At 34.6% G+C, this 24,894-nt stretch overlaps 1 protein-coding gene across 1 annotated transcript; it reads left to right on the forward strand.

Annotated features, from left to right (window-relative positions):
- The first annotated feature begins 359 nt into the window (after positions 1-359).
- LOC112026385 (MADS-box protein AGL24) lies at positions 360-9,239 on the forward strand. The gene is made up of 6 exons (XM_065778031.1): positions 360-482; positions 627-809; positions 6,123-6,206; positions 7,892-7,946; positions 8,394-8,554; positions 8,935-9,239. Exons 1-6 carry the CDS (start codon positions 475-477, stop codon positions 8,948-8,950), a joined length of 507 nt encoding a protein of 168 aa, XP_065634103.1. The 5' UTR covers positions 360-474; the 3' UTR covers positions 8,951-9,239.
- The last annotated feature ends 15,655 nt before the right edge of the window (positions 9,240-24,894 follow it).

The following is a 24,894-nucleotide window of genomic DNA, read 5'->3' on the forward strand; positions in this document are numbered from 1 at the left end:
TGGCCCCAAGAAATAGTAATAAAAAACTAAGAAATATCCTAGTTTTCACTGATCCAGGTCTCGCCTCTCTCTCTCTCTCTCTCTCTCAGTCAGTCACACACAAATATTTCTTTCTTTAACTTTTTAGGCAACAAAATGTCAAAAAAAAAAAAACTCGAAGGTAAATATAAAGAGGACCAGTTTAGCTATAAAAGGGAAGGCACTCTTTCCTTTCTTGAACACAAACCCAGTATATATATATATTTTATCTTTTATCTCGAACATCTAATTGGTGTGACTTTTGGTTTTAGCTCATACCCAACAGGCTAACTCGGTTCAGGTACCTGACCAGCCACCTGCATTTCCACAACAAGGTAAAGAAGAAAAACCCACCAGTACAGCTCTTTCATTTTTTTTTTCTTGGGTACTGACTTTGCATTTTCATGAGCTATGATTGGTAGACTTTTCTGGGTTTTCCATAACTAGATCTGTGCTATGGCTAGGTACTTTACTAGGGTTTCCTGCTAAATTTGAAGACTATTTTTTTTTTTTTTTTTTGCAGAAAAAAACATGCAATTTTTTTGTTTCTTGCTATTTTATGTGTTGGGTATTATATGAAATGAAAATGTGTACGGTTTGGTTTTAAGGATGGCGAGGGAGAAGATCAAGATCAAGAAGATTGACAACGTGACGGCAAGGCAGGTTACTTTTTCAAAGAGAAGAAGAGGACTTATTAAGAAAGCTGAAGAGCTTTCTGTTCTCTGTGATGCCGAGGTTGCTCTCATCATTTTCTCTGCAACAGGAAAGCTCTTTGAGTTTTCCAGCTCAAGGTATTGCACACTCTTCTTCTTCTTCTTCTTCTTCTTCTTGTATTGTTCTTTTATAGAGATATGGCTTTGAAATAGAATAACTGAAAAGAATACATATGGTCAACCCTTACTAGTCTGTTGAGGATCCGTAGATAGTTGACCCCACAATTTTAGGACTAAGGGTTGGTTGTTTTTGTTGTTGTATAGTTTTCTTTGTAGAGATCGCTGTAAGTTTTGGTCTATGTATGATCTTCTAGTACTCCAGTATTTTGGTTTCTCTGTATGTGTACATGTGTGTGTGTGTGAGAGAGAGAGAGAGAGAGAGAGAGAGAGAGAGAGAGTTTGCGGTTAAGTTAGAGGGTTCAAGGCCGTGTCATCCTCATTTAAATCAAGAAAAACGAGATCTTTACTCAAATTTCATGCTTTTTGCGAACTAGAAATCTCTTACCTTAAACTCATATATGCAATCTGTTGTGGAACTTTTAAGGTTCTCTTAGGTTTTCAAGGGGATGTGAAATCAATTAAAGCTCATAAGGGAGTTTCCTAGATCGTCTAGGCTGAGCTCATGGAGTAACAGTTTTAATTTTGCTTGTGGTAGTAGGCTAGTAGCAGCTAGCAAAGTTGCGTTTCAACCACAGGTAAAGAAAGATATGAAAGTTTGCTCATCAAAACAACTTCTGGGTGTTTCAGTTTTCCGCTGTGGAGGCATAACTATTAGAAATTTTCTTCATGTTCCTTTTTGTTTTTTTTTGTTTTTTCGCATGAAATCCTTGTATCCCATGTTGGAATGTTTAGAAACGTGCCCTCAAGGCATTAATTTCTACCATCAATGATCTAATCTGTGGCTAATTTTTTTTTTTGGATGAATAATCTGTGGCTAATTGTGTAAACTTGTATAATAAATTAGATATTGCGTGTGCTTTCATCATGTTGTACTGCAAGGTTTAGTACCATGCAGCTTTTATCATCTTCACAGTCGTCAAGTATTGGATGTAGCTAGGTACCATGGTACTTGGATGGGTCATGCCTCGAAGAATGTCCATTTGTAAAAAGAACTTTCAAATATGCTGTTTAGGTGATGGGCTAGGGGTCATTTATTAACACTCCCACCCAAAAAAGAAAGTCAAATGTTAATGTGTCTAATCAAGTAAACTTGGAAAAATTCTACATCAATGTTAATTATGTTATGAGCTAGTTAATGACCTTTGAATATACTGGTCCCTATTCCTAAAGCCCTTCACTTACAGTAGACATCTGTTTGTGAAAACATATAATTGAAGATTATGGAAGTTGAAGTCTGGAGACATATATGATCGTGTTCAGGATGTTCCTCTCTATAAACTTCACTAAATATGAGGTGAGCATGTTTTAGCTCTATTTTGGTCTCTTAGCAGCCGAAAGTTTGAGTGAACAAGCTAATTAAGTTGGTCCTTTTACAACAATGTTTTAAGTAATGGTTGTAATTAATTAAAGCATGCATGTCTGAAAACCAATTGAGAAAAATGATTAGCCTTGGTAGATGCCTATATGTGCAGAAAACGAGTTCAAGCAAAATGGGAATTGAAAATTATACTGAATAGTTTCAGATGGAATGCACTAATAATAAAGTAGCCACCATCTTTATTAAGTAGTAAACGAGAGGAAGTTATGTAAGATGGTCTGGTTTTGTGTAATGAAAAATGGTGGATGGGATAGGATAAAGAAGTCTGAACGAAGTACCAAATGCATGAAGGAGTGAAAATAGAGGATTAGATAAAAAGTATGAAATTGCCAATAATCTGAGGTAGAATGTTAATATTGTGTATGGATCTAAATAGCAAAATAGAAGGAAAAAAAGAAGAAGAAGATTCAATTAGTATATCTTATGATTGGTTGAGATTACAACTTTCCTGTGTCAATTTAGAGAGTAAACTTTGCCTTGAATGTCCATGACACAAATTAGAAGAAAATGTTTGATCTTAAATGATTAAACTTTTCTAGTTTACTTCCTTAGAGCATCTCCAGCAGCTTCTCTATATTTTTGTACTCTTTGGATAGTGAATAGTGACATTTACCTTTTGCCTACCTACTTTTTCAAATACATCTTCCAACAGATTCCCTATCCTTTCTCTATCTCATTTAAATATTATTTCTTCATTCATTATCTATTCATTTTTTAACACACGTACCCCATACACCCATCCCCACTCCTTTCTTTGCTAATTTTTTGTTATGTTTTATTTTTTTGCTAATAAATAGTAGCACATCAGGTTTGGAGAATGGCTGTTCATTAGCAAAAAACTTTTTGAGTTTTAAAGAAGTTGTTGGAGCTCATTTTTTCCTCTTTTTTCTGATTTCATTCTCTATATTTTGGCTTTACCTATTCTATTGGAAATGCTCTTAGAACAACTATAATATAGATCTTCAAGCTTTCGCCTCTTTGTTCAAAAGAAGAAAAAAAATGTGACACATTTGAAAAAAATAAAGTTTTGATTGGATGTATGTCTTGTCAACCAATACTCATCAGTAGAATCTTGTAACTTCAATTTCTCATTGCAATTTCCAGGTCTATGTTTGTAGTGTAAAAAAACTAGCTCTTTTGATATTGTAAATCTAGCATAAGAGTAACAATAAAGTAAGTTTAAATTCTACATTTAACATAAGAACTTTACACTGATATTCAAATACATTAACCTGACATTACTTTGTTATTTAGAAGCAAATGCTTGCCTAAAACCATCTTTTTGATGTTAGGGATGTTACACAATTTATTACATATATATAAGTATTATAAAGTTGTGTGTTAACTTTTAAAGACAAAAAAAGAAAAAAGAAAAAGAAGAAGAAATAAATTTTAGTTCATTTTTATATTGTTGATGTGACACTAATTACATTCACTGTCATATTAATTTATAAGTTATTTTGTAGTAATTAAAATTAGAAGTAATTTTAGCATTTTCCTAATTATATTGCTTAGGCTTAAATTAAAGCCAACCCAAACAGGTTCATAGCCATCATCATATAGCCATCCTCACATTAATTAAGAGATTCAGTCATAGTTATATACTTAATTCCTAGGCTCAATCTTCTGTATATAGTACCTTAATTTCTCTGCATAGCATCCCTCTCTCTGTATAGCACTTTCTTCTTAATTGGTTAACAACTTAACATATATGACCAGGGGCCATCAAAAAATGAACATTATGGTAAGGCAGACCACCGTCATTATAAATCTTCTCTTGATTTGATAAGAAAGTCTTACTCGCTCACTTTTAGGCACAATGGTCAGTAAACTTGAAGGCAGTCCAGTGTTTGAGTTGACTAGACTAGTTTGGCTGTTTGTGAGCATTTTGATTCAGAACTTGAGTATTTTTTACCTCCAGAAGCCATGGTTTCTTGCGGGTATTAATTTAGAGGATCAAAATAATATTATAACTTTAATTGTTAGGGGCATAAATTGAAGATATAATCCCATATGCCAATAGCTTTGAGCCAATAGCTCTGTAACTTAATTGGTTTATTTATTTTATGTTTCCAAGACATCTAGGGTTGAAATTCTCATTTTACCATCGTAACTATTCAATTGTTAAAGAGACATAAGCTCATATTGGATATTGTCCAAGAATTATCATAAATTGATTACACATTATTAAATTATTAAATAGCTCCTTTCTACTCACAAAAGAAATGCAGACTAGCAAAGTATTGGCATTTTTTTTTTTTTTGGTGTTTCATATTTGTAATTTGAACCCCACCCCTCCCTCTTCTACTATATTCTATATACCTCTATCTATCTATCTATCTATCTATATATATATATATATATAAATAAAAAAGCAATACCAAAGTACTATTTATAGTATATATGAATATTCTTTTATTAATCTTATTTGAAAATAACGGTCCATTTAAAAGAAGGAGATTTTATTATTTATTTTACAGGTAGTTATAATATGGTGCTAACCTTACAACTAGAACCCTTTCTCCTATAGATGGTTACAATATGGTGCCAATTAAGTTATAAGGCTTTTGACAAGGATGAGGTTCTCAAATTAATTTGGTGCTACCAATTTGCTAATTGCCTAGCTAGGAGCAGTCATAAATATGACAAGCCAAAGAAATGAGTGAATAATATAAAATGTCTTTGAAGGTTATGATGTTGTATTTGAATGTACTACAATGATTTCCAAAAGTAGTTATTTTCAGTTTATCAAAACTGAAGTTGTATTGTTCCTTTTGTTATCAACTGTATTTCTTAATTTCGTTAATTTCTACAAGTTAAGTTATATGATCAAAGTGCGGAAGAACTTAACACAGGTCAGTTCTTTCCCTAGGTCCCTTAAACAATTGTTTTAGGCGTCTAAGTGGAAGAATATCGTCCCCTATAATACTTGTCAGCCTATAGTAAATATATACCATATCCATGGAGGGGTTTTTATGCTTTATTAGTTGTTTATAAAGTGGTTAATGTTTAGCTAAAAACGAAAGAAATCTATATACCATTAAATCTTTCTCTAACTTCAAAAAAACTTTCAAGCATTTAAAAAAAAAAATTCTACCCATCAAATCTCTCTCTCTCTCCAATATCAAAATACATGTTTTTTACATAGATATTCTTAAGGTAAGTATTATATATATTCACTAATTTTGTTTTGGGTGAATCCATCTATTAGGTTTATTAAGTGAAGCGGCAATAGTGTTGTTGATAAATTAGACTTTATTGCTTTACACTTCAAAAATTATTTTATAACCATATTATATATAGTTAATAATATCCTATAAATTTATCCTTTTTTATAAATATTCTCTAATTATAAATGTTTATTAGAAAATATGAATTTGGTTATGAAAAACTTTGAGAGAGAGAGAGAGAGAGAGAGAGAGAGAGGAGAAGAATAGAAACATTAATTGAATCTAAATAATACTAGCAACAAACAAAATGTAATAGCAAATTTAGATGAAAATCTCACAAATGAGCAAAAAATTCATTAAAAAGAGTTAAAAGATAACAAAATATTAATAAAATATAATGGTAATAATGAAAATTGAAAATAAATATAATAATATTCAAACATGTAATATTAATATATAACAATTTTTTATGAAGAATATAAATAAATAAAAAAAGAAGAAAAAAGAAGAAGAGAAGAACATACAAAAATTAGAACACGCAATATTAATGAAAGTATTGCTGTAAAGAAAATGGAAAGATCTCATTTGAAGGTCTTACTATAGACCTCAAATTGTATCAAAGTGACCTTAAACTTATGATTTGACATCAATGTTCAAGATTAGGCTAATTTACAAGAAAAGACTAACTTCTTTTGATATTTGATTATGTGGTGACCTTTTTAGGGTTAGCCTATTGGACAACAAATCTAAATGGGAAAAGAAGAAGAAGAAGGAAAGGAAAACATTGGAGTTAGGGGCTGCTTATATGTGAGATACAATAATTTCCAACAAATTGGCTATAGTTATCGTGATTGTCCTTTAACATGGAAAAGAATGGCTACATTAATCAATGATTAGTGAATTGGTCATTCTCTACTCCCTTTAAAGTTAAAACTATCCCAAGCTACTTGACATAGAATCCTTACATTACGTACACTAGGGGTGGAAGTGACATAAAGTGCATAATTTAAACACTGTTGTGCCCATGTGTCCTTTAATTTGGAATGGAAATTTGATATGTTAGAATGAGAGACATGAGTTTTTTTAGAAATAATTACAATATGCTGTTAATTCTGCAGCTTGAACCATTTTCTCCCTAAACCCCCAAGTACTTTAAGCATGGAGAGATGCCAATTCAACTATAACGCCCTTGGCGAGATATGAATTTGATATGAATACAAATCCTTTGTACCATTTTTTTGTGATTCACTTTATATTTCACTAATCACAACTTGTTTTGTATTTGTTTTACTTTCTTTATAAAAGAATTAAAGTTTAAAATTGAAAAAGTGGTACAGAAGATTTGTAATCGATTTGATATCACAATAGAAAAGGGGAGATATAACTCTTATACCATGATATAAAGTATATNAGTGCCATGGGACCAGTCAAAAAAACGCAAGACACGCGTTCATCTAGGATGCACGGTCGTGGTGCCAGAGGAGCCGCACCCGCGTCCGACGCGGCGATGCCCGAGGAATGCTGCTAACCGTGCGTCGGTGCCGCGTTGGGCCGCGTCTTGCCACGTGGTTTCCCTGACTTGTGCCGACTCGGCTTCGACACACGCCGATTCGCGCCGATTCGGCCGAATATCGGGGTGTTTCTACCGGAAAAAGGAAATCAGCTGGTAGGAAAAAAAAAAAACTTAAAATCGAAAATACCTATGGATTTTATACGCCGCTATCGCCGTCTTCACCGGCTTAACACCTTTTTTCTTCTTCGTCTTCTTCGCGAGCGTTGTTCTGTTCTGATTCTTCTTTTTTTATAAGTTTTGTTTTGTTTGTTTTTTTTTTTTTTTTTTTTTTGAAAAGGATTGTTTAATGTTTGGTCAGAGAGAGGCTTTATTTTGTTTTGTTGTGCCTCTCACGTGAGCCACATTTCCCTCTTTTTTCTTTTTTCTTTTTTTCTTTTTTTGGTACATTTAGCCACTGAACCACTACCACTGATCAAAGGCTTTATTTTGTACAGTACATTATTATTATTATTATTATTATTATTATTATTATTATATGAGTTCTCTATTATTATTATATAAAAAAGCATGCTTAGCAATATATAAAATATATAAATAAAAATATTTTTAATAATTTTTTAATCGCCGAGTCCCGCAGCACCGCACCCACCTTTTCAAAAATTGCTGAGTCTCGATCCCGCACCCGCACCCGAGTCCCGAAACGCACCCGTACTTCATAGGCATTCATCCCTGGGCAAACGCACACTTAGCTGACATCTGGTGAACCTGTGTTGGTTTTCTTCATTGGACAAAGATGTCTTGAATAAAATGTTTGAATATTGAAAATAATTCTTCTTCTTTTTCTTTTCTTGAAGTGTGTCGAACTTATTATCTAGGCTACATTTAGTTAATTACTCTAAGATGTATTATTACTACCATTGACAGCTAAGTTAGTCCAAATTTCACTGGTGCCTTTGTTCATTTGTGCATTCTTCTACTGATTACAAATGCAGGGATCTCAGTTGATGGAAGAGAACAAGCAACTAAAACAGAAGGTAAGAAATGCTACATGTTTTTTTAGGCCTTCTAAGTGTTATATATTTATTTATGCGATGAATTATGTGAGTCTTTCTTAAGTGTCGCAGGCCTCTATTCATAAATGATATTCCGCTTCTAAGGTTTCCAATCCATAAACTTCTTCACTTTTAGGACCACATACATACGTAACATACCTTTGCAAACTGTGACAAATTCTTCTTCTTCTTTTAACTAAATTTCCATATTCATACTAGCTTGAGAGAATGGCTATTTACTATACCAATTAGACGACGTGGAAGAGCAGGAAAAAAATATGTAGTTGCCTTAAGGGTAGAGTGTTATTTTAAAAGATATAAGCCGCAAGTTTTTACATTTTCTCAAACCCTTTGATGAATTAGTGTATTTTAACAGACCCTTTACATGCCATCATCTATGAAATGATGGATGAGATTTTTGAATTGCAGATGATGATGTTGTCCAAGGGAAAAAGATCCGGTCTTGTGGACTCGGACATCATGATCCAAGAAGAAGGCATGTCATCGGATCAGTCTGTCACCAATGTCTATAGCTGCAACAGCGGTCCTCCTCCAGAGGATGATAGTTCTGATACATCTCTTAGATTAGGGTAAGTAGTAACACTTAAAAGGAGGTTATATTTTGTGTTGCTTCTGTTTTAGAATGTGAGGCGTCACAAGTCACAAAATCTTCTTGAAATGGATTTCCCATGCATGATATGGTCTAATAAGGGCACTGCTGCGCTAAGAATTATCTTATACATCTGGTGAAAAAAAAAAAAAAAAAACCCTCAATCCGACCCAATCCGACCGTACACAATCCTAGTGCATGTAACTGATGTCTCACAATTGGTTAAAATCACAAACCTGGAAACTGATGTCTCACAATTGGTTAGAATCATAAACCTGTAAACGTGTTACGAGATATTCATTGAATACAAACGTCTACTTTAGGATATGATATAGTGATTTTCCATTGAATCTCCTGCAGGCTTTCCCTTCTCTAATTGAAGCTGGTGAAAAATGGAGCTGACAGATGATGAATAAGGCTGAGAACTGGTCATACTAAAATGTTTTTATTTAACTAAGTTTAGTTAAAATGGAAGAAGTGACTATGGAACTTGTCTCTCCCTTTTGGCTGATGTAGTGGTTTTTTTTTGTATTTTATGCATATGAATTAACTGCTTCATTCGGCAGTTTGCAGTCAGAAGACTCAGAACTCCTGGTTGTAAGTGTTAAATTAATAACGTACATCTTGTATTTTTGAATATATATATAAAAGTTTGACTTAGAAGTCGTGGTTGTGCCAAGTGGCTACACTAAATTGTAGAAAATTTATTAAATTTCTTTTTAAAAAAATTAAATTTAGTTAGTTGGTGGCATGCAACTACTATACCTAAGAGCAGTGGCAACTTTAAGATTTTTTTTCTGGGGGGGTTAGTAGGGATAGAACCAGGATTTGCATCCGGGGGGGGGGCGGAGCTTAAATTTTTTTTTTTTTTTTTTAATGAAAATAAAAACTAACACCTATTTTTTATTCAACAAACCAGGATTTGCATCCGGGGGGGGGGCGGAGCTTAAATTTTTTTTTTTTTTTTTTAATGAAAATAAAAACTAACACCTATTTTATATTCAACAAAATACTACATATAAAATAAGTGTTTCTTAAACATTTGATATTATAAAAATGTCAACAAAGTATAACATACAAAATAAGTATTTTTTAAACATTTCAACACATTTATTAAAATGGAACCTGACGCTTTTTTAAGTCTTGAAAGTCGTCTATGGTTGAACAAAGTAATAATAATGAACAAAAGTAATAAACAAAAAATAGTTGGAGAAGAAATAAATTTAAATGATGGATTTAAAATCTTACCAAAGCCTAGAAGAAGAAGTTCTGTTGGGGACATTATTCAGGAAATGAAATACAGACTTAAAACTACCCTCACAAACTCTATAGTTTATGACATGCGAAAGAGATGAAGTTACGAGTAAAAAACAGCGAGTAGATGATAGGTACAACATTAAGTTCGCAACAAAAGAGAGAATAGCTCACTTTGAATTCAATGAAACTTCTAAAACGAGAGCCATATTTTGACCAATATTCTAAATACAATTTAGTATACAATACAATTATATTATACAATAGTCTAAAACCATTATAAAATAAGTAAGACAACAACTATTGAATGCATAAACTAATATAATTAAATAGCTAATCATAAATTTTTGTCAAATTACTAATCACTTATTATATTTTTGTGTAATATCAATTGTATAAAAATATATGATAAAGAATGAGTTAATAACACACTAAGAGTAGAACTAGGAGTAAATGTGAAACTAAGAAAAAAAAATAGTAATGGATATAAGTTTTTACTTTTAAAGTAGATGATTTCTGAACTATACACATAGATATAGTCACTCTCTTGGAATTGGAGATAGAAATAAAAACTAAGAAAAAAATAGAAGGGAGAAAGCGAGATAGAGAAAATGAGGAAAAAATTACATATATAGATATAGATCTGTTGGTTGTAATAGTGATGTAATTTTTTTGTTAATGAAAAGGAAAAGTGTAAGGAAAAACTTCATTTCATTGTCAACTGCCAAGTAAGTCAAAATCTTGGAAAGAATATTCATATATTTTTTAATGAATGAGCAAAATTTTTGGAACTGACACAATACTTTCAAAAAAAATTTCATCACAAAATCTAAGTGATCAATTGTTAAAGGTAGATAAAAAAATATTATTAGTTGTGGGTCCAGATAAAAAAAAGTTGCAACTTGCCTCATATTATTGTAAAAATATTGTGAAGTTAAAATTAGGGTGATCATATTCAAGTTTATTTCAATTGGGTTCAAACAAAATTTAGGATTAAGGTATTCAAAATTTTATTTTAAGAGGTTAAAATGAAAAAATTTTAAAAATTTTATATATAAATTTTTTTGTTTAAGCTAGGTAGGGGGTTCAAATGAACCCCCTGGCCTTAATGTAGCATCGCCCATGCCTAAAAACTAAATTAACATGGAATCATTGTTTATTTATACCTTTTCTAATTCTTGAGAACTTTTATATCCTTTTTTATACTACATACACCTCATGGTCTATTTTCTTTTTAGGGTATTCTATTTTTATGTGAACTCCTTTTAGGTGGAGTATGAATACACATGTGATTATTTGGTATTGGGCATAAAAGTTGTGATTACGCTAAGTGGCTGCACAAAATTTGAGAAAATTTATTAAATTTCTTTTAAAAAATTTAAATTTAGTTAGTTGGTGGCATACAACTACTATACTTAAGAGAGACATAATCAATTTGAATAAAAAAAAAACTAAATTAACGTGTTGTTATTGTTTATCTATATCTTTTCTAATTCTTGAGAACATCTATATCCTTTTTCATATTACATGCACCTCATGGACTCTCTCTTTTTAAGGGTATTTTATTTATACTTGGACTCCTTTTAGGTGGAATATGTATATACACACACAGTTATTTGGTGTATTTTTTTCATTCTCCTACCAATTGTACGGTTTTTATTTATTTAGTCTTTCCTTCTCCTACCTACAACGCCTACAACCTTACAAGTATGTATTTGTTGCTTTTGTTTAAGCTAATTTCCTTAAAATTGATATATTTTATATGCTTATGGTTTGAGAATTAATGATTAAATATTGTTAGACATGCTTTCATAGTAGTGTAACATCCACAAGAATTGATATATTATTTTTTACAAATCTCTTATTCTCCTTTTGGAAGATCTATTATTTTGTATATCATATATGAATTACATGTTTATGACATTCTAATGGTGGTATGTTGTTTCCATCCCCTCAATTTGTAAAATTAATTTGTTTTTATCGTGCAACTCACAAATTATTAATATAGACTCACCATATATAGCTTTTAATTAACCCGTGCGTCGCACAAGCATAATACTAGTGTGTATATATAAAGAGGATTAAAGGCCCCAACCGGTCCATGCAATAAAAAACTGAAAAAGGCATCCATATGTAAGAACTTTTTAGATGAAGATCTTGACTAATAAATGTTATATCTCTTGTTTATACGGCCCAAGAGATTTAAACCTTAAGGCCGGCTAAGGGTATGGAAAATGATCTGCATATTTAGTAGGATAAATTTGAATGAGAACTTAATTAGCCCTCCACTCTGGATCCCTTGCATGTGAATTTGGTTATATGTAAATGTTTCCCTCTGATTTTTTGTTTCCCTAGTGTCGTCATTGTGAGGGGACTTTATAAATTTAAATTGTATAATAAATTTTTTTTTTTTTTAATTTTAAGACCATTATGCAATCAGAGTCACAGTCAAGCATTTATTTGTTTTAATTTTCTCCTTCAGCACACCTCCACAACTAAATGGTAAATAATCCAAACTTCTTTTGAGGCTGGAAATATTGACAATGATTTATTTGATGGCATAAACTTTCTTCTACTATTAATAATTAGTCATTAGTACGTGTAAAACACAAGAAAGTTCAATAATAAAAAATTATATATTATGCAAATTTAATTAAAAAACAAATTAATAAAAATTCAAGTTAGAGAATTTTTTTAGAGATTATCAAAGTTAATTAATTTTATTAAAAAAAAATTGTGTGGTGATTTGTAATATCCAAAAACACAGATTGTTTTAATTTAAATTAATATAGTTTTAAATTATTCACTCCAATCACCTGCATGCAACATTAATTGCAATTCAACCTATCTTGAAATGAGGATCGAGGAAGGCAGCCTTGGCAAAAATCCCATTAGTAGAGTTAGGAATGGTAGAGTTAGGAATTTGTCATTTGTCATGAAGGGCGAGTAAAAAATTAAATGATTAATCTTTTTTAATATTCTAAATACAATTTAGTATACAATATAACTATATTATACAATAGTCTAAAACCGTTATAAAATAGGTAAGACAACAACTATTGAATGCATAAACTAATATAATTAAATTGCTAATCATAAATTTTTGTCAAATTAATAATAACTTATTATATTTATATGTAATATCAATTGTATAAAAATATATGGTAAAGAATGAGAAGACTAGTAACACACTTAGGAGTAGGACTAGGAGTAAATGTGAAACTAAGAAAAAAAAATAGTAATTGATATAAGTTTTTTCTTTTGAAGTGGATGACTTCTTAACCATACACATAGACATAGTCACTCTCTTGGAATTGGAGATAATTGGAGATAGAAAGAAAAACTAAGAAAAAAATAGAAGGGAGAAAGTGAGATAAAGAGAATGAGAAAAAAATCACAGATATATATATATATATATAGATTTGTTGTTTTATCAGTGATGTAATTTTTCTGTTAATGAAAAAGAAAAGTGTAAGGAAAAACAACTTCATTTTATTGTCAACTGTCAAGTAAGCCAAAATCCTGGGAAGAATATTCATATATTTTTTTTAATGAATGAGCAAGATTTTTGGAATTGACACAATACTTTCAAATCACAACAAAATCTAGGTGACCAATTGATAAAGGTAGATAAAAAAAAATATTGTTAGTTGTGGGTCCAGATAAAAAGCAGTTACAACTTGCCTCATATTATTGTAAAAATATTGTGAAATTAAAATTAGGGTGATCATATTCAAGCTTATTTCAATTGGGTACAAACAAAATTTAGGATTAAGGTGTTTAAAATTTTATTTTAAGGGGTTAAAATGAAAAATAATTAAAAATTTTGTTTAGGCCAAGTCAGGGGGTTCAAATGAACCCCCTGGCCTTAATGTAGCACTGCCCATTCCTAAGAGAGACGTAATCAATTTGAATAACAAAAACTAAATTAACATGTAATCATTGTTTATTTATATCTTTTCTAATTCTTGAGAATGTCTATATCCTTTTTGATACTATATACACCTCATGGACTCTTTTTTTTTTAGGGTATTTTATTTTTATGTGAACTCCTTTTAGGTAGAGTATGTATACACACACACGATTATTTGGTGTTAGACTTAGAAGTTGTAGTTGCGCTAAATGGCTGCACAAAATTGCAGAAAATTTATTAAATTTCTTTTTAAAAAATTAAATTTAGTTAGTTGGTGGCATACAACTGCTATACCTAAGAGAGACGTAATCAATTTGAATAACAAAAACTAAATTATCATGTTCTTATTGTTTATCTATATCTTTTCTAATTCTTGAGAACGTCTATATTCTTTTTGATATTACATACACCTCATGGACTCTCTTTTTTAAGGGTATTTTATTTATACGTGGACTCCTTTTAGGTGGAGTATGTATATATACACACACGGTTATTTGGTGTCCTTCCAATTGTACTGTTTTTTTTTTATTTAGTCTTCCCTTGTTCTACCTACAACACCTACAACCTTACAAGTATGTATTTATTGCTTTTGTGTAAGCTAATTTCCTTAAATTTGATATATTTTACATGCTTATGGTTTGAGAATTAATGATTAAATATTGTTAGACATGCTTTTATAGTGGTGTATCTTCCACAAGAATTGATATATTATTTTTTACAAATCTCTTATTCTCCTTTTGGGAGGTCTATTATTTTGTATATCATATATGAATTACATGTCTATGACATTCTAATGGTGGTATGTTGTTTCCATTCTTGCAATTTGTAAAATTAATCTGTTTTTATCGTATAACTCACAAATTATTAATATAGACTCAACATATATAACTTTTAATTAAGCCATGCATCACACAAGCATAATACTAGTGTATATATATAAAGAGGATTAAATCACTAGGCCTCAACCGGTCCCATGCAATAAAAAACTAAAAAAGGCAACCATATATAAGAACTTTTCTCTCTTTCTGTGTTGAAATTTTCTATCATAAAATTTATTTGGAAGCTAAGAAAATGTGAGAAACTAGTAGAAAAATAGCATTTTTAGAATGCAAACAAACACCTGAAAATATTTTTTAAAACAATTTTCACAATGCAGCCAAACACTTGAAAATATTTTTCTTTCTCACAAATATTTTCACCTAAAAATATTTTATATGTTGCCAAACACAGCCTTAGTAAGATAAATTTGAATGAGAACTTAATTAGCCCTCCACTGTGGATCCCTTGCATGTGAATTTGGTTATATGTAAATGTTTCCCTCTGATTTTTTGATTCCTTAGTGTTTAGTCCTGATAGTGAAGAGTCATCATTGTGAGGGGACTTTATAAATTTAAATTGTATAATAATTTTTAATATATTTTTTTTTTGAAGAAACACCATTATGCAATCAGAGTCACAGTCAAGCATTTATTTGTTTTAATTTTCTCCTTCACCACACCTCCACAACTAAATGGTAAATAATCCACTTCTCAAAAAAAAAAAAAAAAAAAAGGTAAATAATCCAAACTTCTTTTGAGGCTGGAAATATTGACAATGATTTATTTGATGGCTTAAACTTTCTTCTACTATTAATAATTAGTCATTAGTACCTGTAACACACAAGAAAGTTCAATAAAAAAAATTATATATTATGCAAATTTAATTAAAAAAAATTAATAAAAATTCAAGTTAGAGAATTTTTTTAGAGATTATCAAAGTTAATTAATTTTATTCAAAAAAAATTTGTGTGGTGATTTGTAATATCCAAAAACACAGATTGTTTTAATTTAAATTAATATAGTTTAACATTATTCACTCCAATCACCTGCATGCAACATTAATTGCGATTCAACCTATCTTGAAATGAAGATCGAGGAAGGCAGCCTTGGCAAAAATCCCATTAGTTGACTATTAGGCCTTTTAAGCCATTGTGAAATCAACCAGATCTAAGGAATTTAATATATGGAGAGAGGAAAAACAAAATATATGTAGAGAGGGAAAATTCCCGACCTATCACAAGCTGACACATCACACTACCAAGACCACAAAATGCAGCCAATTACAGAGCACCACATACTGCTGTTAGGTTTTACCATTACTATTCAGAAGCCAATAGAAATTTGCCAAGTGTCATGCAAGAACCAATCATGCGTCATCGCACATGTAAGCGATGACATAATCAGCTTCGCACGTGTAAGCGATGACACAATCATTCCAGCATGTGCAGGCGATGACATAAGCGGACCAATCAAGCTCTGCCACGTGTCACCAATCAGACTCCGCCACGTGTCGCTTACCTACCCCAAAACTCCTATAAATGGAAGCCTTCCTAAGCCATTTAGAGAGGACTAGGCCATTGAAAGCACTCAGAAGTCCAGAAGCTCTGTCGGAACCAAGCTCTAAAGCCTCCAAGAACTTCAAGAACTTCAACTTCGAATACGAAGAACATTCGAAGAGAAATTATCCAAATCATCCGCCTAGATCCAAAAGTTTGCTGGAATCAAGCTTAAAAGCCTCCAGAAACATCAACAAATCACAAAACAGTGAAGCTCTACGGATCAAGCCTCTAAAGCCCCGAAGAACTTCCACCACAAATCTTCGAATACCAAGAACATTCGAAGAGGAATCATCCAAATCATATTTCTAAATCTCAAAGTTCACTGGAATCAAGCTCAAAAGCCTCCAGAAACATCACAAACCACAAATCAGCGAAGCTCTACGGATTCAAGCCTCTAAAACCCCGAAGAACTTCCACCACAAACCTTCGAAGACGAAGAACACATCAAAAACACGAAGAACACATCAAAACACGAAGAACACGAAGAACACGAAGAACGTGAAGAACAAGGATTTCTAACAAGCTCATAGCCAGAGATTCATTGTAATACCGTTTCAACAATCTTCGATCCATCCTTCAACCAAATTGAAGGATACTTTGTGTTCAAGTGAAAATCACATTACCACAAATCCAATTAACAAATCTTTCAAGGAGATCGAATCAGAGGATCACTCTTTTGTAATTACAGAGAATTGTACCACACATATCATCAATACAAATTCGCATTTGTGACACTATTTTACTTGTTTGACTTATTTCGAACCGAGAAATTTAGTCGTCCACATATTCTGGCACGCCCGGTGGGACATCTCTGCCTCTCATCTCATTCTCCTTCAAAGAAAGAAATCTTCATCATCTTGCTACCAGCTCAAATGGCCTCCAGCAAGAACATCCAAGCTTCAACAGCTACTTCAACTAAACTTGGTACGGCTACCACCAACAACTACATTGGTGTAATCAATTGTAGCCAACCCAAAGCAAATAATCAACTTCAATCTCAATCAACCAAGGAAGCCAAGGTCCAGACAATCATCTCCTTAGACCCTCTTGCAAGAAACAAGGTCATCAACAAGGACGTCTCCACCTTGGAACACCTCAAGTATGGGGGCAAATCCCCTTCTTCCTTCACAAGAAGTTGGTCACACGATCTTTCTCCCATCAAAGGGAACCCAAAAAATGAGATTTCATGTGCTCACTTCAATTCACTTCCTTCTCCATCATCTTGGGAAGTTGTGTCAGTCATGATGACTAACACCTCTACAATGGAAGAAAAGATGGTTGAAATGGAACAAAGGGTCGTCCTTCTCACAAAAGCACTTGAAGATAAGGACCTCCAAATTGCAACTTTAATGAACAAACTCGAAGTACAAGATCTTGGTGAATCAAGCCATGGTCATAAATTCGCATCTGCAAAGGATGACGAAGGGAGAGAAATTGAAAACACTCCCCGACAAGAACAATCTACTTCAGTTGCTTCGTTGTCAGTCCAACAATTACAAGACATGATAACAAATACCATCCGAGCACAATATGGAGGTTCTTCTACAAGTTCTCTCACATATTCAAAACCTTACACAAAGCGCATCGACAACATGAGGATGCCAAATGGGTATCAACCCCCCAAGTTCTTGCAGTTTGATGGCCATGGAAATCCTAAGCAACACATTGCTCACTTTGTAGAAACTTGTGAGAACGCAGGGACTCAAGGAGGCCTCCTTGTAAAGCAATTTGTCCGTTCGCTCAAAGGAAATGCCTTTGATTGGTATACAGACTTAGAACCCGAGTCAATCGACAGTTGGCAACAACTCGAAAGAGAATTTCTTGACCGATTCTATAGCACACGTCGCACGGTGAGCATGATGGAGCTTACTAATACCAAGCAATGGGAAGATGAGCCGGTGGTCGATTATATCAATCGATGGCGTTCTTTGAGTCTAGATTGCAAGGATAGACTTTCTGAAATTTCTGCTATAGAGATGTGCATCCAAGGCATGCATTGGGGACTCCTTTACATCCTTCAAGGGATAAAGCCTCGAACATTTGAAGAGTTAGCAACTCGTGCACACGACATGGAGTTAAGTATTGCTAGCCATGGAAGTACAAACCCTCCCATACCTGAGGAAAGCAAAAGGGAAGTAAGGAGGAATGATAGGAATGCAAAAGTCAGCCTCAAAGACCCAATGGTTGTTAACACTATCGAAGTCAAGGTTCCAAGAAGAGGAGCGAAGGCAAATGAAAAACAGCTTGAAGGATGGCAAAAGAACGAAGTGCGTCGCCTGACTTTTAAGGAACGTGAGCAAAAAGCATATCCGTTCCCCGATGAAGATGTGCCAAACATCTTAGAACGATTATTGCAATTGAAGCTGATTGAATTGCCAGAATGCAGGCGACCACAAGACATAGGGAAAGTTGATGACCCTAACTACTGCAAATATCATCGCATCATTGGCCACCCAATCCAAAAATGCTTCGTCTTCAAAGAACAAATCATGAAGCTTGCCAAAGAAAACAAGATTGATCTAGACTTTGATGAAGTTGTCGGGTCAAACCATGTGACCGTTGCTTGTGATGTACTTCCAACTCTCAAGCAGGGGGCAAACACCAACCAAGCTTACAAGTTGATCAACAATGATGATGCAAGGATCGGCCCCATCAATGGGAAGTTCCTTAAACACTTCTACGCTTGAACATCGAGGATTGCTCCTCGGCAAGAGCTTAAACTGCCCACTGTAATGCTGCAAGGGTACATGATGTCTTCCCATTACCTTTGAAAGCATACCAATAAAGAGAAATTAATCCCACTCTATGTCACCAATTGCTAGTGTGGCGTAGTGGTTGGATGCCCAAGTCGCCCTTGAGAGGTCTCGGGTTCGATTAGTGGTGATACCCACTATTACACACTGAGCCCCCCTCTTTAAAAAAAAAAAAAAAAAAAAAAAAACAACAACAACAACAACAAAAAAAAAAAAAATTCTTTTGAACTACGTAATGACTTGATCCCTTTCCGGGGTACGTAGGCAACTTGGTATCATTTACTAAGTTCAGTCACATGAAAAGAAGAAGGATTGCCAGTCTAGCTTAAGGAATTTTTCAAAGGTCATCAATATGCTTTTGAGATCCCTTTAATTGGCAGGCGTTGCTTAGGATCAGTCAATTCCTTACTACATGATGCTCAAAGATCATTGTAGTAGAAAAAGACAGCTGCAAAGAATTGGTGTTACTCGGCTTTCCTTGAACTAATGATAAACATAAGTTAGTTCTTGGTTATGGAGTAAAATAAAATCTTCAACTTCTTTTGCAAAGAATGAAGTTTTCATGGCATTGCCCCTCTTCTGTGGACATCCTCACATGTCTCTAAAGTATGTTTTACATCACTTATCTTCTGGGGGCATCTTCTTGTACCTTGCAAGGCTAAGCTACATCGTCTCCCTTCTGAGTGGTGCTATTTCACATCATGTCTGAAATCTAGACAACATCACCTTCCTCTAGCATTTGAAGTCGGTGTTGCATCATCTCGCCTCTAAGGGCATGTTCGTGCAATGTCAAAGTCTTGGCGGCATTCTTCTTGAAACGTCAAGATTTTATTGGCATCTCCTTGCATCTTCGAGGTTTTGACAGCATCTCTTTGCATCCTCAAAGTCTTGATGGGAGCTTCTTGAAGCTTCAAGGTTCTGTTGGTACCTTTGTTGGCATCTTCGACGGCTTGATGAGAGCTCCTTGCATCTTCAAAGTCTTGTTGACATCTCTAAAATCTTGATGTCTGGCGATAGTATTATGTACCCTTGATGTTTGAACTTTGTTGCCTCTAAAAATTGGCGCTAATGCAACTTCAAAGACGAATGTTGGCACGACTTTAATGCAAATGAATTGTTGACGTGGCTTCATGCCAAAGAAAAATATGGATGCAGCTTCATTGTGAAGGCAAGTGTTAATATGGCTTCCGTACAAGGACAAATGCTAGCACGGCTTCATGGTAAAGACTCTTGATGTAGCTACGTTGCAAAAAACTGTGGAGATGGCTGCGTTGAAAAGACAAGTGTGGATCACCCTCATACAAAAACAAGTGCTAGCATATCTTCATGGTGAAGACTCTTGATGTGGCTACGTTGCAAAGACTCTTGAGATGACTGCGTTGAAAAGACAAGTGTTGGTGCAGCTTAATTGCCAAAGAAAACTGTGCTGCAAAACAAAAACAAGCAACAAAAAATTTTGTCAGGAAAAGGTCTCAAAGCACGTAAAAAAAAATAAAAAATAAAAAATAAAAAAATTCTTGAAAGCGGGAGAAGAAAGCTGAATGTTCAGCATGTGTCTCAGTGATAAAGGAAGGCAATAACATGCCTTTATATAGAAAACTTCTGAGATAGAAGGCAAGAAAAATGAAGAAAGTCAGCAAACTATTAAATGGTTCACCAACCGACAAGTGGAAAAAAAATGGTGTTCGCGTGCATGAAAATAGCATACGCTCAAAGTGAGATTTTGCAAACTCACAGCACTCAAAATCAAAGAAGTTTGCACCGAATTTTGAAAATAAAATTCAGCAAACAAAAGAGACATTTAGTAAGTTTCTTGGCACCGCCTTGTCAGAGCTGCAGAAAAGCCACATCAGTCTAATATAAGACAAATTCACGCACGGCCTTCTCTTCCAAATTTGTGAAAATCCAAAGATCATTTCACGAAACTGACCCCACAGAGATCTTAAACGGACAAAGATCTCCAAAACCCAGAAAAGTCAGTCTCAACGGAGAAACCACGCGCCTTCACGCGCCACAAAAAGCTTCAGAGGGTCGCGGCCTGCTCCTTCGTATTTGTACAAACCCAGACTTCATTTCAAGGAAATGGCGTTACCAGTCGATCCAGAAGGCTCCGATTTACAAAACCCAAAAAATTCGATCCCAAAAGCCTAGACACGCGCCTTCACGCGCCGCACAAAGCTTCAGAGGGTCGCGGCCTCCTCCTTCAAATCTGTAAAAATATGCTCACCAATTCAGAAAACAGACCATACCACTAGATCCATCGGCCTCAAATCTACCAAACCTAAAATTTTCAAGCCCAAACGATGTNAAAAAAAAAAAAAAAAAAAAAGGCTTTGACCAAGTGGACCTTTGACTTTGACCAAAAGTCAAAATTTTCAAGACGGACCTGTCCCACTCAGTTTTTCGAGTACATTCCGATTTTGGGATCCGTTTCTCCATTCGAAGCTCGGAAATTGCGCAAACGTCCAATTTTCAGAAAGTTGACTTTTGCAAAAATTTTGACCAAAAGTCAAAATTTTTAAGATGGACCTATCTTTCTCAATTTTTCGCGTACATTCCAATTTTGGAGTCCGTTCCATCATTTGAGACTCGAAAATTGCACAAATGACTCAATTCCAAATTAGTTGATTTTTGTGTTAAGGTCTACCCAAAGTCAAGATTTTCAAGCCAAACTTATCTTGCTCAGTTTTTCGCAACTTGAAAATCACCAATCTGACTCACATCTCCGAAGTACTGACAATGTCCAAAACTAAAGCTCTCAATATCAAAATTTGAGACTCATCCATTTAGTTTGGATCCCCTCAAGGTTATTCTCCAGACTTCATCAAGACTTCTCTTTCAAAGTACAGATGAACTCTCACAAGTGTGTCTTAAATTTGAAATTACATCGGGTCATCCGTCCAACCCACAATTCCCCTTTCGGTGCCAAACATTCCCACCTACCGTTCGGTGCCTACCGGTCGGGAATCTACCATTCTCACCAAAAATTCTCAACCACCATTCTCAACTACCAACCCACCATTCTTCATTTCTCCACTATAAATAGAAGGGCCGGGTTCAAAAAAAAACTCATCAAAAAAACATACACTAAGTCATGAAATGAAGATTTGTTTCTTTCAAATTTTCAAGTCCTCATTCTCACAGCCATTTCTCACTATGGCTTCATCATTCTCAACACTCAGCAACCAATATCACTTCATCGTCAGTTTGAAACCGACCCTCTCATGGATCGGTAGAAACCCTTTTCACAGCATCATTGTAGTTTTGAGATCCAAACAAATTTTGTTTCTCCACCTAACAACCACCTTTGTCCATAAAGTTATTCATAACAAGGCCTGCATTGTGGTTCCATGCTTCTTCAGATTTGGTTGGCTAGGACATCCAAGTCCAGCAGAGACACCGGTTCCTAATCTCAGGGCTCTTGTAGTCTCTCTCCAATTGCTTGGTCTTCCAGCAGAAGCAGCGGTTCGGAACAAACAGCAACTTGGTTGGTTTTTAAGACCAGAATCACAAGTTAGCTCCATCTTCCACTTTGTTGTGCTTTCCCAACAAGTGTCAATAGGTGAAGATGGTAAAAAGTGTTGGGGTATCCTACAAATTGTCTTTCATCCAATACTTGGAACGACCTTCGGGGCACCAACTCATCAGAGTTCAACCTTTGGGGCTGGTAAATGGTTGCCAAAACCATATTCCATGTTCCCATCAGCATGGGATCCAGAGGTCATCGTTGCTGGTACCTCAAAACACACTTTCTGGAATTACTCCAACTTAAATTTAACTTGAAGTATTTCAGAATGCACTTTTCTGAAATTACTTCAACTTAACGTCTGTCAGTATGGTCCAATCACGCATGCACATTCTACGACTCACTGTCAGACCACATGCAACATACAGTTAGTCCCATATTCAAAGGTGTATCTCCTAGAAACACCTACACCAGAGGGGCCCCAACATACAGGACGAGTACCATGGTGGCGTATGTTTCACCCATTCGCTTTGCTTCATCCCCATCTTCTTCACCACCAACATCATCATCTCCAGAATCCATAAACTTCTGAAATTACCTCAACTTAACCTGAGTAAAGCGATGACACATGCGCACTCAATCACTTTCCCACATGGCCTCGCCGTAATCCGAAGTATACTCTTCTGAGATGACTTCATCAGCGGCTCTTAAAAGCAAGAGGCTACCCCCATGACTCTGCATGCTGTACCCAGCCACCATCCTCGCGTCTTCCCCATCTTCTACACCATGTGATCGCCGCCAACGATCCAAAAACACTCTTCTGAAGTTACTTCAACTTAACCTCTGCTGAGAAGGCTCGGTCGTGCAAGTACATTCAAATACAGGCAGACCCCTTTTCGGTCTTACCAGATCCTTTCATATGGGTGGGTCTACTCCTCGAAAATTATCTCATCCTGCTGAAAGCTCCGCCACCTTCAATCACTTCATTTGAAGAGCCAAGAGTAAAAGTCTGTTTTCGAAACTCGTTCTCACACCACATTCTGAAACTGTGTGTGTGAACGAGTCTCGAGGGGGCATTTGTAGAGAGGGAAAATTCCCGACCTATCACAAGCTGACACATCACACTACCAAGACCACAAAATGCTGCCAATTACAGAGCACCACATACTGCTGTTAGGTTTTACCATTACTATTCAGAAGCCAATAGAAATTCGCCAAGTGTCATGCAAGAACCAATCATGCGTCATCGCACATGTAAGCGATGACATAATCAGCTTCGCACGTGTAAGCGATGACACAATCATTCCAGCATGTGCAGGCGATGACATAAGCGAACCAATCAAGCTCTGCCACGTGTCACCAATCAGACTCCGCCACGTGTCGCTTACCTACCCCAAAACTCCTATAAATAGAAGCCTTCCTAAGCCATTTAGAGAGGACTAGGCCATTGGAAGCACTCAGAAGTCCAGAAGCTCTGCCGGAACCAAGCTCTAAAGCCTCCAAGAACTTCAAGAACTTCAACTTCGAATACGAAGAACATTCGAAGAGAAATTATCCAAATCATCCGCCTAGATCCAAAAGTTTGCTGGAATCAAGCTTAAAAGCCTCCAGAAACATCAACAAATCACAAAACAGTGAAGCTCTACGGATCAAGCCTCTAAAGCCCCGAAGAACTTCCACCACAAACCTTCGAATGCCAAGAACATTCGAAGAGGAATCATCCAAATCATATTCCTAAATCTCAAAGTTCATTGGAATCAAGCTCAAAAGCCTCCAGAAACATCACAAACCACAAATCAGCGAAGTTCTACGAATTCAAGCCTCTAAAGCCCCGAAGAACTTCCACCACAAACTTTCGAAGACGAAGAACACATCAAAAACACGAAGAACACACGAAGAACACGAAGAACGTGAAGAACAAGGGATTTCTAACAAGCTCATAGCCAGAGATTTATTGTAATTCCGTTTCAACAATCTTCGATCCATCCTTCGACCAAATTGAAGGATACTTTGTGTTCAAGTGAAAATCATATTACCACAAATCCAATTAACAAATCTTTCAAGGAGATCGAATCAGAGGATCACTCTTTTGTAATTACAGAGAATTGTACCACACATATATTCAATACAAATTTGCATTTGTGACACTATTTTACTTGTTTGACTTATTTCGAATCGAGAAATTTAGTCGTCCACAATATAAAAAACTTTTCCATTTATGTTGGATATGGATAATTTTTTTAGAAAATTGTTGTATATGTATGGATTCTAAGTGCTTATCCAACACTTGTATATGCATTTTATTATCACTTAAGATTTTATTGAAAATATCCATCAACCATTTTACACCCACATCACTCAGGCACTTCCAAACTTGAATGGAAACTTCATCAGGTCAAAAGGCTTTTCTTGTTTCTGTTAATATATAATAGTAGTACATGCTCATAACATAATATAATGCACTCTCACCTACATAGTAACACTCACTTAGTGGATGATGTTGCTTCACTAACCAACAGGAAAGAATCAATTAAGCGTTAGAGTTAGTTATTTATAG

Source organism: Quercus suber, unplaced genomic scaffold, assembly GCF_002906115.3.
Source record: "Quercus suber isolate HL8 unplaced genomic scaffold, Cork oak 2.0 scaffold_172, whole genome shotgun sequence".
NCBI lineage: Eukaryota > Viridiplantae > Streptophyta > Magnoliopsida > Fagales > Fagaceae > Quercus > Quercus suber.

What these genes read in the sequence shown, in the direction of transcription:
- LOC112026385 (XM_065778031.1), top strand. An exon ending in TTTGAGTTTTCCAGCTCAAG is followed by an intron (nt 810 to 6,122) that starts GTATTGCACACT and finishes TGACCTTTTTAG; the next exon opens with GGTTAGCCTATTGGACAACA. An exon ending in ACAAGCAACTAAAACAGAAG is followed by an intron (nt 7,947 to 8,393) that starts GTAAGAAATGCT and finishes TTTGAATTGCAG; the next exon opens with ATGATGATGTTGTCCAAGGG.